Source organism: Copidosoma floridanum, unplaced genomic scaffold (genome assembly GCF_036245765.1).
Source record: "Copidosoma floridanum isolate Cflo_tuat_1 unplaced genomic scaffold, Cflo_Japanese_pri ptg000005l, whole genome shotgun sequence".
Lineage (NCBI taxonomy): Eukaryota > Metazoa > Arthropoda > Insecta > Hymenoptera > Encyrtidae > Copidosoma > Copidosoma floridanum.
Window position 1 is genome coordinate 2,471,497 of NW_028321882.1, and position 18,347 is coordinate 2,489,843.

Consider the following 18,347-nt stretch of genomic DNA (forward strand, 5'->3'; position numbering starts at 1 on the left):
TATTGCACATAGAAAATAAAAAAAAAAAATGTGTACGTCAGTAGACGTTTGTAGAAGAATTAATGTCAACATAAACATTAATTAAATAAGTATAAGAATTTGACACCTACTACTATTGGGAGACTTGATATGTAGCAAACACACGCTTATACAAGCAAATAGTCTTATCTAGAAGAATTTTAAGACTCAAAAATAAGGCACTTGCCTACAATTTGTACTATCAAGAGAGGAACAGAGTTACATCAAATCTTATTTGCACATGCAAAAAAAAAGTATGTTTTTAAATAATGAGGTTCTAAATAATAATAAGATTATCGTGGCCTGCTCAAGATTAGTTCAAGTAGTTTCTGCATTTTTTAAAATATACAGTGTTTAAAATTTCTGATAACTGAAAAAAAAAAATTACTAATTGAGAATTGTATTAGTTTCTTAGTAGTATTTATTATCATGTCCTTTCGAAAGGGTATTCCCAAAAAAGATACGAATATATTTCTTGTACTTGGACTTAAATATGCTAAAGATTGAACTTATCCAGGTACTCAACTATAATAACAGTCTTTGAGTAGTTGAATGTTCAACATAATAATGCTATAATTTTTGTTCAGCATTACTGAAGCCCATAAGATAGATATTACACAATCCATTTAAAACTCTCTACACAGCTTTTAAGTTATTGGATTCTGCATTTGTTTGCTTGTGATTTTCGTTAATTCTGCGCATGCTGTCTGCGTAGGTTTCTGAATACTTATTGTCTTTCCTTGACATCTTCCAGTAAATAAATTCGTTTTTTTTCACAGGACTTATAAAATGTGTAAATTTTGCAATGCTAAATGATGGTGTGCAGCCACTAACTACATGTTTAGTGGATTTAAGTTGTGATGTTGTTATAAATTTCATGGTAATATCTGCCAGACTATTATGACATTTTTTTTTCTTTCTGGCCTGAATGGATACGGACTAGTTTTAACTACGTATGAAATGTCGATTTTTTTCAACGCTTACAAATTCGTCTGCGTCAAAAATATCCAGAAGTTTTGGTTGTTTAATTCTACAATGTAAGAGTTCAATATTTTTTCTGTGCAATGTGATTTCTTTACAGGGCACTGGAGTTACGGAAGGGACAGCATAACGTTGAAATTGTGAACTATTGTAAAAACTGGGCAGCAAGGTACAGTCACGTTCAGGAAGTGTTAGTTTTGATAGTATTGTTTTTTTTGAGGGTGTGTATGGTCCAAATGGAATTAAAAACTCATGCACTGAGGATACGTGATCCAGATCATGCAAGCGATCACAAACTGTTTGATTATGATGGAATTTGTGGTCAACATTAAAATCATCATCACCTTGACTAGAAGAAAAGTCAGTGTGTCCCTTGCCTGAAACACTGCCACGAGGTGGAACAGGTGGTGGTACTTTGCCTGGTGGTACAAGATGAGGACGAAGGGATGACTCTTCCGTTGTTCTGGTACTGTTTCTCTTTAAAACAGAAGGATACTGTAATATTGCCTTATTTACAGTATTTCTAAAATCAGATGGTGTCTGAACAGGCGGTGAACTCACTGTTCCGACTGAAGTATAAACAGAAGTAGACGTAGTAGCTGGAATTGTTGATATCACAGTTATTCCAGCTGAGTTGGCAATTTCTGGACTCACTGTTATACACATAGTAATTTAAAATGTATGATTAAAAATATTTACAAAAAAATAATTTTATTACAAAATTACCATGATAAATAAGGCATTTCAATGTGCATTTAAAAGATCAGCACTACACTAATACTAGACTTATAAAAATACTAGAAAACTGTCTAAAAATGTGAATCATTTCTTAAATTTAATTTTGTTTACTTTCTCTGTTTTCTCACATGGCACTTTTGGACTAACACAAAAACTTTATTCTAAATGTGTTAAAAAGATATTCTGCGATTTGTAAAATCATAAATACCCTTAAGAACAAAAGTCTATTGGTATGTACGTACATAAGTATGTGTACGATCATAAGTGTGTATTAAACCAGTTTTACGTAAAGGTTTTTGTCTAAGCACTCTTCACAGTAAGGTGATCTTGGTATGATGTAATAAAGTTAGATACTAGAGACGATTGCTAACATTCCCTACAGAATTCAGTAGTTTAACCTTAGAATTTGAAGAAAAAAAAAATTGTAAATTATTGAGTTTCCCAAAATTCTGTATTTGTTACATAAAATAAAATTGTACTGAAAATTTTGTGTTTTTTGTGATATTTTTTTTTTAACAATAGTAAATTCAATAAAAATTTAGAACAAAATTTTTTAATTAAATTATAAGCCATGGTGTTTTTTGTTAATTTTTGTTTTAGGCAACAATTAGAACTAAAAGAAAAAAACATTTGTTTATTACAAAAATCTATTGCTTATCTAAAACAATATTAACGTTGATTAAAACTTGCATAGCCTAATGTTTTTTACTACACTTTGCTTAGAATTAATAGAGAAGTATAGGCCTCACTAAGAAACTCGTTAAGGATACAAGATGTATATGGTGTAAGAAAAAATTAAGTAAAGTCCAGTTGTAAAATGAGTAGCCCAAATATAGAAGTGAGTAAATAGAGAAATAAAGAAAAAAAGTCTGAAGAGGAGCCAAAGTACAGAAAAAAATTTTCAGAGCATCGTAGGACTGGTAGGCAAAAAAGTAACAGTTGCCACGAGCAACAGTTAAATACGCAGAACAAAAGTTGAAGAAATGATAGAAATAAACACAAAGAAACAAATTGTACCAGGAAAAATAAAATGAATAAAGAAGATAAGAAAATAATAACAACCAACAAACAATATACTAGAAAACTTCTTTAAATACTTGACGATAAAGTAAGTACATTCCAAGAAATAAAACGTAAATGCGGTATCGATATGTCAACTGGTATATTAACGGCTGGAGTTTGATAAGAATGCTCGTTAAACGATTACTAATATTTCTATATCCATTGCACCTCCAGTTTCAGAAAGGCAAGATATACAGAAAAAAAATCGATTTTTTTTCGTTTCTTAACCAAAAAAAATTCCTATTAAAATAAAGGTTATATACAAAGTATGCCACTAAAATATTTTTACCTAAAGTGTACCAGTTATAAATTAATTAAATTAATTTTTTTTTTTAATTTTTCTTTTGTCCACCACTTAAGCATTCCAATCACTGGTAGTCAACATCCCACTCATTACCCCAAAAAATTTCCATCGATTTTCACTGTTAGCGAATTGTAAAATTTATTGTTAAAGGCGGCGAAAAGTCATGGTTTCAAACAAAAAAGTGAAAAACAAGGCAATGTTGTTTTCAATGGATGGCAATGAAAATGTAGCTTCCTGGCAGCTCTAAAAGTAATAAAGTAATACGTTTAAGTGCTATGCATTTGCACAAAATTTGACAATAATATTCCATTTCCCAAATTTGTAAAATAAAATGAATTATACAGATCTAGTGGAATATGATATCTGGAAGTTCTTTTAACGACTGTATTTCGAAACTCAAATTTGAGACTAAATTGTATTTAAAATGATTGACATTAAAGTATATTACTTTTGAAGTCCCCTAAAAGATAGATGCTACCTACCATCTGTTTTAATTATTATTACTATGTTTTTTCCACTTTTTATTAAAACCATGACTTTTCACCGCGTTCAACAAGTAATTTTACAACATACTTACAGTAATAATGAATGAATATTTTTTAGAGTGTTAGAAAAATGGTGGCTAATAATCCATGAAACGTTAAAGTGGTAAACAAAAAAATTTTCTTCTAATCAATTAATAATTTTGTGCATTTAAGCTGGTAAAATTTTAATAGCATACTTTAAGCACATTTCTTACCATAACCGTTTGTTAAAAAACTTTTTGTTCACCCTATTCCCCTATATCTTGGCTTCCTTAATTTTAAGTGTGTAAGTGCAATGAAAATGTACGTACATAAGAGAGAAAAAGAAAAATAACTAAGAAGAGGAAATTAAAAATTTAGAGTACAACAGCTAAGAAAAATAAAATGGAATAAATATAAGTAAGTATTAAATTTGGGACAAAAATGATTATGCAATATCCCAAGCCAAATACTCAAAATTTTTTACTCCAAAACACTCAATTACATTCCTTAATTAAGAAAATCAAGTGCTTATGGATTTTTAACATCAAGCTATGTATTTATTCCTGCAATCGCATGTCCTATAACCAACTTTCTCTAAGGAAAGCTTATATTACAAAATTAAAGAATGCATGCAATCTTTAAACAATCTCATAAAGTGCTCATCTTGCAATATCAATTACACTAGTAGACATAAGAATGTGAACAATAAGTAATTACAACATTGATCACAATGGAAAATCTGCAATGAATACTGAGCACATTTCTTCCTTACTATTACCATTGTAGGATGGGGTAGGATACACGCTTTTGTACGATAAAAACTTCATTGAGGTCAAACATAAAAGATCCCATGACTAGGCACTCGCAAGCAGTGGCTAAACACCAATTACAGAAGTAAGTTAAGTTAAGAATAATCGAACTTGTTAAAAACATTTTAAACCCAAACATAAGAATTTAAAATTTTTATTCTTTATAACTTAGTTCTAGCTGATAGTTTAATTATAAAGAAAAAAGAAACACTCAACTAATTTTATACAAGGATCTTCACAAGGATGTAAAATAAAAGACGAACTGAATACGCAACTACTGCATTAAATCAGACGAAAGTTCATACATACCGATGTATAGCAGGTTGAATACCAGTTCAACATTTCATACTCTAATACCACTTCACATAAATATCACTCAACAAAACTTAACACCATAACACCAAGTCAACGGATTAAAAAGAACAACATACTGTAAAGTCGGCGTGAAAAAGGCCTTTGAGCCGTTAGGTTGATCTGTGTGTGCACAAAAATCAAATTTATTTTCTTGTAGAACGAATCTACGAAATCCGCTTTTTACTTGGATTTTTAGACGTATCAATGGTAATTTAAAATGAGGTATAACTGATGGTTTAAGTAGGCAACAATACAAATAATGTCTTTTGGAGCATAAAAAAATCCGTAACATAATTGTCTCATAAGCCTAACACCATTCAAAATCCACTAAAAGAAAACCTAAGAAGGAATATTGTAGGACTCTAAGAACAGAAAATCAGACGGTAAAATTAGAAGTGGAAGAACTAAAAAGTGCGTTTTCATCGACCATCATGCTGTATAATAAGCCGTTTTTTTCTAAGACAGTATTTAAAAGTTTCATGTTATTTTTTTGAAGTAAAGTATTTCAAAGTAGAGACTTAGTTCAGAATATTATGAGAGAAAGATGAAAATTTGCATTATTTAAAAATCAATTATATATATTTACTCTAGTAAAAATCAGTGGCCAACGGGTGCTTAAGTACCAAAGTATAAAGTTATACTTTATGTCAGACAATATATAAGTAAAAATATACCTTATGTAAAACGATATTTAAAATATCTCACTGCAATGTATCCAAAATGGTGCGATTAACATTTAAAAAAAGGTATTTGGTAATTGGGCGTGATTTGAATGAATTTTTTAACATTTAATAAATAAGCTGTTATATTAAGCTGGCTAATACAAGACTGTAATCTTTCATCGAGTCTTCCGATAATTTTATAATAACTTCCTACTACCTACGCTAATAACATCCTAAACTTCACGCTTACATCTGTCACTTACACTCATATACATCACACATTCATTCAAAGTCACGTTAATAATATTTAAAATATACGTATCTTGAAGGGTAAAAAAATCAGTGGGCACTCACGGGACTGCCAACGGAAGTAAAAACTTAAAACTATATGAATCATAATGTTACTTAAGTTCTGAAATGAATTAGTAGCTATCCAAATTATTTACTGTTTTTGAAAGAAGTAATCTAAAATCATGGCATTTATATAATTATGTGGGTCGTGATAATACATATGATAACATGCATATCTCTTCATGATACATATTTTGAATAATGAATTATAAAGTTTATTACACGATAATACAGGTATGCCTTAAGCTTAAAATTCTGAAATTTAGACAATTTGTCATAAAAATATTCGTTTTAAATTTAACTACAGATACTCAGGACTGAGAAAAAATTAATTAAAGAACTTATACAATTTACGTTTGATGTAGACTTGTTATCATATTTTAATAAATTCTTTTGGAGTCCTCGACATGCAATTTGTACATAATCCAATTGATTTTCTAGCAGCAACACTAAATACTTACGTAAAAGAAAGTGTTATTTAGATTTTTTTTTTATAAATAATGTGTTACAAAGATAAAAAAAAAATTTTCTATAATATCAAAAGTGACATCGAATATACACTTACTAATGCTCAAGATATACAAGCAAAAAACGTGTATATAAAGAAACACAAAACTAGCCATAGACTGTATAAATTAATAAGACTAAAAAGTTGTGAAAGGTATTTCCTAATGAAAAATACGAAGTTAAATCTGAAAACATGAGAAATTATGTAACTAGAATAAAAGGCATAGGAGTCAAAATTATTAAAGTGAGCAGTCTAAGAATCAATGATGGAAATACTAAAAAGTAATTAACGTATCTTGATACTATTATTAAAAATAGAAGACACATACTCTTTTTTTTTTTTTTAATTTAATTTTTACAAAAGTTATAAAGAATATCATTTTTCCCCCTATTTTATAGAAAAATTATTTTCTCCTGATTGGCTCAACGAATCTTTATGAAATTTTATAAATAAGTCAAGAAAAAACAATCCTTCAAGAGCGTACTGTTAGAATTCACGCCACATGTAATTTTTTCAAACACATTCATAAAAGTTATAAACAATTACAAATTACATGTACTTCTCAATCAGTTACGGTAATAACTTTAACATACTTCAATTCCTTATTCAATTACGAATGAGTGAGTAAAAACAAAAATTAGTAACTCGCAATAGGTAAATAACAACATTTATTTCTTTACATTGCTCTCCACGCGTAGTGGCGAAAACTGGACGTGGCGTAATGGCACGGCAGCACATCTGAACTTGCACGGTGTCGGCAGTCATAGTAAGAATTGATGCAAATTCTCTCTTTCGTTTGTTTCCTATTGTCTTAAGCATGGCTTTTAGTGGTTTGTCAATAGTGTTTTGAATATTATTATTATTTTAAAAATGCCAAGAGCAAATAGAAGTAATCCGTTGAGAAAAAATATCATAAATGCGTTTATAAAGATGTTGCTCTAATCACTGAAAAATGGGACAAAAAATTTAAAAGCCAAATTTGTGTGTGTTTTTAAATCTTGCAAGAGTCTAGGATACAGGTAATGTAATATAACTTTACAACTACAAGTCTCGAGAAACAGTGCAGTTGAAAGATATTCTTCAATTCTTGGGACAGATAGTTATAGTGACAAATACGATGACCTTGATGAATATCCCAATATTAATGATGAGGTAATTAAAATGTAATGCAGTAAGATTTGTGTTGGGTTTAAAACAAAGCAGATATTTTATGACAATCAAGTGCAATAACAAAAAACTTTGATTATCTGTGATTCAGACTGCAGAATCTTTTAATGTTTGAAAGTATTTATTGTAATTCTTTTAATTTATTATTTAGTATCGTAAGAAATCAAAAAATAACTTCATTACTTTACTATCGAATTTTATCTTACTAATATATAAAGCAAAGTCGCTAAAACCGTTGTAATCGCTAACCACGAAAACTACTGAACCAATTTTGCTGAAATTTTGCACACTGATTCATGATGCTTGCTAGATGGTTTTAGTACAGTTTTTATCTTAAAAAATTTAATAACAATAGCAATAAATGAGCTTAAAAATTTGCAAAAATACGCCAGCTTTTCACTTTAGTTCAGTGAAATCCGCTAGGTGGCGTCGACATGAAATCGAGGCTACCTGCAACAGAATTAAATAAGTGTGGTTATAATAAGCCGGAGCGTCTCGATAACTGATGCAATCGTGCTTCAGCAGTTCAACGAGCTGTATAGAGAATGTTGTTGATAGTCTTGAAGCTGGATATCCCGGTTACGAACGACACTCTTCCGTAAAGAGGAAGGGACCTAGGTTTCCATTCGCCCTGAATCTCGACGAGTGCGATCGAAAAAAAAAATTCATTCCAACCGATGACATCACTGGCATAATACCAGGAGACATATCTAGCCAGAGCACAATCTGCACCAACTCTTCAGAGTTGTGTGGCAGTCCTACCATCCCGCCTGGTGCAGTCAGAGAATTTTTGGCTAGAAATATAAGCAAGGAAAAAAGAGCTCTGAGGGGCACGGGCAGCGACAACGGCTACCTTCTTAGTCGTCGCGTCCCCAACGCACTTACCCACATGTTCCCGTCTAACGATGAGCGGTTGGTTATCCAGAGAACGACCCGAAGACCGAAGACGAGATATTCTTTGGTCAGCGGCGTATCTCCCTCCATCACAGTCTCCGTACATCGAGACTCCGAGGGTAAGAATCACGCTACCCGTAGCCAGCTCTTCATTATCAAGAATAATAATAAAGAATAGCCTGGAAGTTTCACCACTGGCGCTTTTTAGGGCCATTATAAGTATTTACGTTCCCTACTTAACCATCAATTTCATTGGTTCTTTTTAGGGGCCACCTAAGTGTAAACTACCTTGCCAACAAATACATTTTTACTACCATTTCCGGAAGCGATTCGTCGACTAAAAGACTATATTAACTAAAGACGGGCACTATTAAACCAAGTCAGCCATTCACTAGCAGACGTCACCTGCGGAGTTGTTCTTCGCAAGGCTGGAAAACCCCGTGACCGACGACCCTATATTACCCTCTCGACTCTAAGCATTCAACCAGGAATCACTGATCCTCTCGAAGGTCTGCGCTGGGCAAACCTATAACAGCTGTGAAGGAAAAAAACTTGAGCCAACAGGACAGCCTTCACTGGACAAGTATCACTAACCAATCTCCCCATCTAAGATCAACAAAACAACTAAATCTGCAAATAAAAAAGGTGCTTTAGACACCAATGTCTTCGACGTTATACTGGGAGACGTTGGGAAAGAGCACTTCAACTAGCCCCAAAGCTTCGGACTTTGTAATTTTTCTTTCGATCAGTCTGGGTTTTCAACAGCAGGCCAGAGAAGATCACCCTGAGGTATCCAGGCAGTCACAATTGCTGTAAACTTTAGTCAAGAAAGAGTTTACTTAGGAAGCTCACCGGTCTTTTTTAGGGCCATCGGACGTCGAACTATCTTGCCAACAAATATATTAGAACTTAACAAAGTTGATAGAAAATAGCCTTTAGGGGTCACAAAAGTCGCAAGAGGGTGAATTGGAAGAAGAACTTTAAATGTATCTAATAAATACAATTTTACTTAGGCGTCAAGAAACTGACGCAGAAAATTTATCGAGATTGGAACAGCAGCGTCAAAATCGACAAATAAAGAATCCATTACGTGAGAGATCAGCTTTTCATTGTACCCTCACAGCAATATCTGAAATCTTTAAAGATCCTACTTCAGATTTTTAAACAAGTAGATAATTTATTTGTGTTTTTGTGGCGATAAAAATGTAGGGTTTAAGGTCTAGGACTTTGTTGCTCTGGTAATAAAGTTGTGAGATATGAGAAAAAAAATTTTTTTTCAGTATAAATTTTTTGGGAGTTTAAAATCTTAACACCTTTAAAAAATAGCCCGTTTCGTGAATTACACGGGAGAGACTGTAAATCAACGGCTTCTTATGGCCACCGATTATTTTATGGCATAAAGAACGTACGGTACTTTTTAGCATAATTATTTTTTTGAATTATTACACCTTATTATTTGACCAAATAAACCATATGGATTCCGAAAAAATATGCTTTTAATAAGAAGATTTTTGGTCTGATGTGTGTCAGGAATATGTGTAAAATTTCTAACTGAAAACGTTTCACATTACATGTCAACACACTACGGTGTTTTATTTAGTGGGCGAAGCCGAAACGGGGGGCTGCTAGTTATTTACTATTGTAGAATTGTAAAATAACACCTGCCAAAAAGTCACGATACGAATTATTGGCTATTAAACAGAAATGTAGCACGCACCTTCTTATGGATGAGAATTTAATTGCGGATTGAAGGCTCACAATCTCAAATGAAGTACTCGTTTAGGTAAAATGATTCTTTTAACCACAGTACTTTCATCTTGGAGCATGCAACAAATGAGGAGAGAATTAAATGTATCTACATAAATGGCTTCATAGTTACACACAACTTCAGGATACAGAGCTCGTCCTAAATTGAAAAGTGAAAAGCGCAATAACTTTTGCCTGAGTACACAAATGGCGCTACTTGAATATCTACAATGGCTTATGGACTGATACCTTTAAAATGTACTGTAGTATGGATTTATTAAATAAGTATTACTAGCAACAAGCAACTTTAACGCAATCTATTGGGAAAAACTGAAATTATGTCTTCCCCAACCCAACATTTTTTCAAGTTTTGAAAAAAGTATTCAACTACATAAATAATGTATCAACGTGTATGATAAACCAATAGTAACTTATCATGTATATGATAAATAAATAATAATTTATAATGTTTATGATAAATAAATAACAACTATTAATGTATTTGATACATTAAATATTTTAAAATCACATAAACTTATAAACTGGCAATAAATATCTCAACTAAAAACAAATTTTGATCATAATAAATGAAAAGTACAGGTATTCTACTATTAGGCATAACCCATGGCTAAATAAATACCGTACACGGCTGAAATCTAAGAGATAAGTTCAAGCTCAGTGGAAAATGTTTTTTTTTTCTCTCAATTCGGAGACCAGAAGTGACAGTAAAAATTAACTTCAGTCACATATTTTTAGGGAAGAAAAATTAAAAATTTTTTGATTTACTGCCGTACATAACGCACCTATAAAAGGACAACTTCAAAAAATTTCTAATAAAAGTTTATCTTTTAGTAATTGTTGTAGAAATAGCTTGCTCTCACTTTATTTTTTACCTAAATTCCCGAATAACCTGAAATCTTTACTTTAAAGAGAACAGTAATTTATATATAAATTTTTTGAACGCATTTGTCTTTATAATAATTCGTTGACTTTTGCGTCACTTAATACAAACTTAATGAGCTTTTCGTCTACTCAACGAGGGCATATTTGCTTTTAAATACAAGGTCAAGTACAATATTAGATTAAAACATCCTTGCATTCTTGTGATAGTGAGTACCCATCTTTTGGACAACTTTTTATTGGTGATCAACAAGAAGCTATTATCTACTGTATCATTTAAAATCTAGTCACTGGTTATTGAATTCTGCTGATGTAAGATACCATTATCCGAAATAACAATGTTATCGCAAAATCGTAAGAAACGATGCCACAAGAAAAAAATGCTCAGCAACTTTAAGATAACAGTCAAACAATAATTACAATTGCAAACTATTATTTTCATAAAAGGCAGGACAAGATATACGTAAGTACAATTTTTAAAAAGTTCATGAAGTTGCTATTTTTTATTCATTGTTTTATTCTTATGACACTCAAAAATGTCAGATGGCATCGAAAAATGATGTGCAATAATAATTCACAACGACGCATCGCACGAATGTCTTATGTTGGACATAGCATGGATATTAGAACTAAAGAATTTAATTATTTTGTCATGGGTCGCAGATAACAGCAAGAATGGTTACTTAATAGTTATGTTAAAATAGTAAGGAATAGAATACAACTCTGTAATGATAAAAGAAAAGTTTAAAGTGGATACTAATAATTATTAGTCTTTATGATTATTTGAAAATTTTAGCAAATGATATGAATAGTCACGTAGGTAACACTGCGATACTTTTTTGAAAATTTATTGTTTCTTCTTGATATTTGCAACAATATTACTAAGGCACTATAGGAGAAGAGCAGAAATTAATGCAATGGATCATGATACAATTCGTAACTTTATTAAAACTTGCTATGTTAGACCTGTAGAAGTATGTTATCGTATATTGAGTAAACTATTGCAAGATAAAAGGCACTCTGTTACTAGGTTGTCACTGCATTAGCCAAATCAACAATGTGTTATTATTCATAAGAGTGCTGAAGATCTAGTTATAATAAATGATTGAAATAATTTAAGCAGTATGATTTTTAATTATTTTTAATAAAATCTACTAGTGAACACGCACGAGTATATTTTCATACTTTAATCTTTATTTTACATTTAAAAAATAGTATGGTAATAATAATACAACTTTATGAAATACTCAAAACGAAAGATTTAATTGTATTTGTCGCATGTTTTCCACAAACCCAATTCAAGTAGGACTATTCACTTAAGATTTTTATCACAACAAATCAAAGGTGCAATGAGTTATGACAACATGAGAAAAGTTCATGGTGTTCTACAACTTTTTTTTACAGTAGCAGGATTATCTTTAAAACTTATTGAAGGCGATGAAAAGTGATTTAAGGCAATACGTGAAGTTAAAATGTGGATGATGCCACAAAGACATCGACTTTTAATTGTTCGTATATTAATAAATTGACAACTCACTATCTCTGAAGAATTGAAGAAAAAATTAAAAAATGCCACATAAGAATATTGTTTACGAATAAATAATAAGGAAATTAGTTATCAACTAGTTTATTGTATAATGAACAGATCATTAAATAGAGAAGGACAAAACTTAGCTTACTTTTCTACAGTAAAACAATCGGTGGTTATCAACGTATCAAATGATACGAATTATTTGTCAGTCGCATCATTGGAAGCAACAGCAAAAGCATTAGACATATTATATTAATCGTGTAATAAATTAAATATGTAAAAAAAGAAGTAGATTAAATTTCAACTATTTCTCGTAAAGGAAATCATAATGATTTGACATGTTTTTTTGGAAAGGCCTGGAAGATCTAAAAAAATGTTTGTATGTGTAACAGTTTATAAAATATTAATTTTTGTCCTAATATTTCATAATTCTATTAAATATTAAGAAGCAATCAAATGAAGATTTACTTTTGAAGAACATCAAAGTTTCTATCTGGGATAAGGCTCCAATGGCACCAAGGTATGATTTGGAAATAGTTGATAGAAAACGCCGACTACGAATAATAATTTACCATTTAGAGGAAAAACTGTGATTCTAGGTAGAGATTTTTGGGAATTTCTTTTAATTAAAGTTTATGGAACTCATACTGAAACATTAAACTTATCCATAAAATACAGGAATTCATAGGAACATTTAAAAAAATTAAGTAGACGACAAATACAAAACATGTTGGTAAAAGCTATGCTTCTTCACATGATAGAAATATTAAATTAAAAAAAAAAAAAAAAAAAAAACTTTGGGCCTGTGCAGGCGAATGCATGTAATACATATGAAAAGAGAAGTAATAAATTATATGCATGCATACGCTTGTACGTTAACATAGTATGTGATAACCATAAACATATGCGTACACACACACACACAAAATGTATGTATATATATATATACATACACAACCCCCTAACACCTTGTCACAATAATAACGTAATGAATAAAAATTTCCTGCACTTCTCTGCCTCTTATACTTTTTAGTATTTTAAAATTTTTTATTTAAATGACTTAAATAAAGGTCTAGGTTTATTATTAACTATATGATAATTCCTTTCAGTTATGTAACAACATAAATTTCATCCATTCTTCTATGCCATCCAAGATGAAAACAGATTTGCTTTGTGCCCATGAATTCAAAGCAAATTAATACATTTCTTTACTATTATAGTTTAAATCAGTTGTTTGAAGAATTTTTTCTACAATTTTTATAAGTATAAAGATTAGCCACGTTGACCTTTTTTTGTTAATATTATGTTTATTTTATTGTTGTATTATTTAATAAATGAATGTTATTACATGGCATACGAGATAACACTAAAAAATCTAACTTAACATTACAACAAAATAAGTAGAATTGTGGTAGTCACAACCAGTAGCCATACGCATCTAGAAAGTGACGAGTACTCCTATTCCTACCAGTTTCTATTTAAAAAAAAACTATTAGTGTCACTACATAAATACTATTACATTGTTTTCAAGAATACCAGTTCATCTCTCACTTCATATGTATTGGCATAAAATTGTTTGGATATGAACATTTCATGCATATTTTTAAAATTTTAAGACATACTGATATACAAAAAATACATGACATTCTTAAGCGTTGCAGGCTCTTACTTTTTTATTTTGGAAAGATCGAACTTAAAAATGTAAAAGACTGTAGCACTGGCCTGTTGGGACGTGAAAATCAGAAAAAAATTGTGTAACATGTTTGATTCTCATAAAATACAAAGCATTGAAATGAAAACGCTCAAATCTTATTGCGTAATTTTGACTACATTTTTCGATTAAATATTAAATTTGTCAGAATTCGGTCCCACAGTTTAATACCATCCAAGTCTTCGATATAATTTTTTTTGGTTCTCTAAATTAGGGATCTATAAATTTAATTTAGCCATTTTTTTGTAGCTTAAACTAAAGAAATACTTTTGTACAATCTTAATTCTGCTGTATTTTCAGTAGAAAACCTCCCTTGATGATTTAAAAGTTTTCATATCGAGACGTCCTTACATGACGTTAAGAAATTCATTCTACGATCAACATGCTCATTCTACTGGAAACGATTGATTTTGTCAATTCAATAAAAAATAAAGTGAATTTTACCTATTATATACAAGTACCAATGTAAATAAAGTATTAGTGTATATTTAGTACATGCCATTACTGTAAATATTTTGGATTTACATGGGCAAAAGAGTTTTGATTTATAGGTTAATAGAAGTATGTCAAACTATCGTGACAGGTCCTGAACTGTAATTTTTATTAAAAAACATTGTGTGCATAAAATTATTTAAGTTTATATGATTATTTATGAGTAATTATTATAATATGAGGTTTTTGAAATTTGCTATGAGAATTATATTATTTAAACTAAAGCAGGAGCTGTGAACTTTAAAATTAAATTGAAAATTAAAAATAATCAAGAAATTTATAAATAAAACCATTTTCTAATTTGATAATTTTATTTCAATGATATTTTTCTCCAATTATAATTGGGGGTACATTTTTTTTAAATATTCATGAAAAACATACCAAGAAGTATTTTAAACGAAAACTTTGTCCAGTCATAATAAAAACCAGAAGCACTTTATCTCTCATAAGAAGGAAAATGTAAACAGAAAAATAAAACAATGCGTTTTTTGTGGATTAAAATTCAAGAAATAAACTCATATGAATAGACTTCAAAAAAGGCCAAACTCAATAAAAAAAAATTTTTTGCTTGGAGTAAAGTAAGCGCTTTTCTAGGAATGAAGTTTTAAGGAGGAACATCAGTAGAATATATTTAGAAAGTAAGCATCCTAAAAAAATTTAATAATTTTAAATAAAATATGATTCATAATTAAAAATAATATTAAATATTAACATTTGGAGTAGGTGAACAACAATTATCTGTTAATGTAATTAATAAATTTAAAAAATGTAAACAAATGTCTGCTAAAGTATTTAATAAAATAAAATAAGATTTGCGTTGCTTACTTCATAAATTTCATAAGTTATAGCTGATGTGTAGGACTATTTAACTTAAACAATCAGTTTCCTTGCCCAAATATCTAAGATAATTTTCCGTTTCTTATATCTTACAATAAACCATAGTTGTTTAATTTGTTCTCTTTTTATTGTTTACAATAATTAGGAAAAAGTTTTAGGAACTGGTCGACTATTGTAATTCATTTTCAGAAGAAACGATTATTTACAACCATAACATAAGCATGCACAAGAAATTGTTAAGTTAATCTTCTGTCATACAACAAAGGACTAAAATGTTTTTTGTTCAGTCCATATAAATGTTATTGTAAAAAAGTTATTTATTAATTATTACTTTTCCATTAATTTTTACAAATCATTCGTACTGCATCCTAAGTCTTCTGATAAAATAATAATGGGTAACCATTAGATCAACAAAATGAGACAATTTATTTAAACACATTTATTTAGAATATCTTTTCGGTAAGTTTTTTGTGTTCAAGGGGAAATCATAATTTTTAATAATCATAATAAATCAGGATTTAAAACTATAAGAGTGCCATACTTTGCTATTAGTAGATTATTTTACCATAGTTTCTGTTAATTGTTTTGATATGAGAAAATCATTTCGTATTTTTTATGTTCTATGCATTCGAAATTTTATGTAAGCGTTTAAAATTTTGAGAAATCGGTTAACACACACACACACGCACACGCACACATACATGTATATTGAAACATGTATATCCATATTACATAGTTATTTGTTTGGAACGTTTCACATAAGCCTCTCACAGCCATTCACAGATCCCCACGACCCCTCTACAGCATCCTACAGCCCCCTACATGCAAGGAAAAATTCGATCGTTTTCACCGTTAATTGGACGTTCCTAATTTTTTCTAAAACCCTCCACAGATTTTCCACAGCCCTTACACCATTTCTCCCCCCCCCCCAAAAAAAAATCCCCCTACATACTAAAAAACAGTAGTTTCTATTTTGAATGTATTAATTTATACTTAATTTAAAAGAAAATTCTTGTTATTTACTTATGTACACAGCTAAAGAAGCTTATAGATGGACCTTATATATTTTAATGGAATATAAAATTCATGTTTACTTATGCAATAACATTAATCAACATCCCCCAGGACTCCTTCACAGCCTCCCATACGTGGTAAGAATCAATAATTTCTTTTTTTAATATATAAATACACACTCACAGTGGCTTTGGCATTTGGTGCCATACCAAGTGACGAACCATTTATGGTTCCATGGACTATGGAACTATGGACTATCACTATGAAAAATGTGCTTTGTTCATTGACATGATAATTGAATATCTTAATTACATATTTATGTTTAAGAGTTTTTTTCATAAATTCAAATGGTCTAAATAATTTTCACAACTCTAAAAGATTTCTCTTAAATAAAGAAAAAAATACAATTTCTATTTGCACAGGCTTGTCATTTATTTTCAGAATTGAAGTCATTTTAGTAATGAATCCCATAAAGACAATAAATAACTTTACGGGCGATGTTGTTCAAATGTTATTATGTCTTGACAACGGTTTGACTATACTTTTGCAGTACTTTCCAAGTCACTAAATTTAATAATACAAAATAAACTTTTTAATAATAATTACAGCAGCTTTAGTAATTTCTAAATTTTTAACATAGTTTTTACGATAAAAATAGATTAAATATTAGACTTACAAGTTAGACGTTGACAAAAATATTACAAAGCAAAGTCAATTAATATAAGTTACATCTTTTCTTGCTTGTCAGTAATGACTAGACAACAATAAGGCTCACAGGTAGTGCTAAGTTTTGACGCAAGTATGTAACAAAGGGCAAGTATCTAATTGTAGTACAGTATGAAGTGTGCAACATTTAAAAATAAAATGGACAAGTGTTCGATCGAGATTTATTCTTTTATCTTTAAACAATATTTTATAAAATACTAAAAAAACAGTACTTAATTTATTTTTATCTTGATTTATTTGTATTGATAGCTTTTACGTGGGGCAATACTATAAATTCTTTAGTTGACTCGTAACACTCTATTCTTTGACAGTTCGCATATTGGTACTTTAATTTTTTAAACCGTTATTTCATATATTTTTGCATAAAGTCTCTTGGGTAATTATTTGCCTGTAAAATTAATGACACTTTCTTTAAATTTTCTGTGTGGAAGGAAGAATCAGCAAGTTCAATTGCTTGATCTACCAAGGAAAAAATAACACCAATCTTTTGTGATGCAGGCAAGTGAGACAAAAAATTCAAATAGATATTTAATTGAGTGTCTTTCTAATACCAGTTAGTAATAACCTTTTCTGTATTATCCCAATTAAAGTTGTATCCAAAAAGTTGAGTGAATTAAATTTTGGTTTCTCTATAGTAAATCTTATGTGTTCATCGAATAAATTTAAGATATTTAGTAAATCATCAACTTTGTCAGTAGGTATACTAGCCATTGCATCATTAACATAAATTTTGAAATACTTCATTGGTATACTAGAAACTGCAAACAAATTATTACTTAAATCCTGCATCACAATATCAGATAAGTTTGGGCTACATGCCGAACCCATCGTGGATTCGAATTTTTGTTTATAAAACTGATTATTAAAAATAAAGTAGTTATTATTAAGTATAAATTGAATGAAATTTAAAAACTGATCAAGATGTAAATTAATTTTTAATGTTACGATGTGCTATCTTTTTTCAACTGCTTGTTTTATAACTTGAAAGTGTATATTATTAAATAAGGCAACTACATCGAAACTTACGCAACTGTAA

At 30.0% G+C, this 18,347-nt stretch overlaps 1 protein-coding gene across 7 annotated transcripts in view; it reads right to left on the bottom strand.

Annotated features, from left to right (window-relative positions):
• Positions 1–18,347, bottom strand: part of PIP5K59B (Phosphatidylinositol 4-phosphate 5-kinase 59B) — a 712,665-nt gene that overhangs the window by 288,195 nt on the left and 406,123 nt on the right. For 4 of the 7 annotated variants that reach the window (XM_089598110.1, XM_089598109.1, XM_089598112.1 and 1 more), the window contains one exon: positions 1,344–1,652. The exons of 1 other annotated variant lie outside the window; for it this stretch is intronic. In XM_089598110.1, the coding sequence (XP_089454236.1) occupies positions 1,344–1,652 (309 nt within the window). The remainder of the gene's footprint in view (positions 1–1,343; positions 1,653–18,347) is intronic. 2 more of the 7 variants (XM_089598113.1, XM_089598111.1) reach the window with 2 other exon arrangements.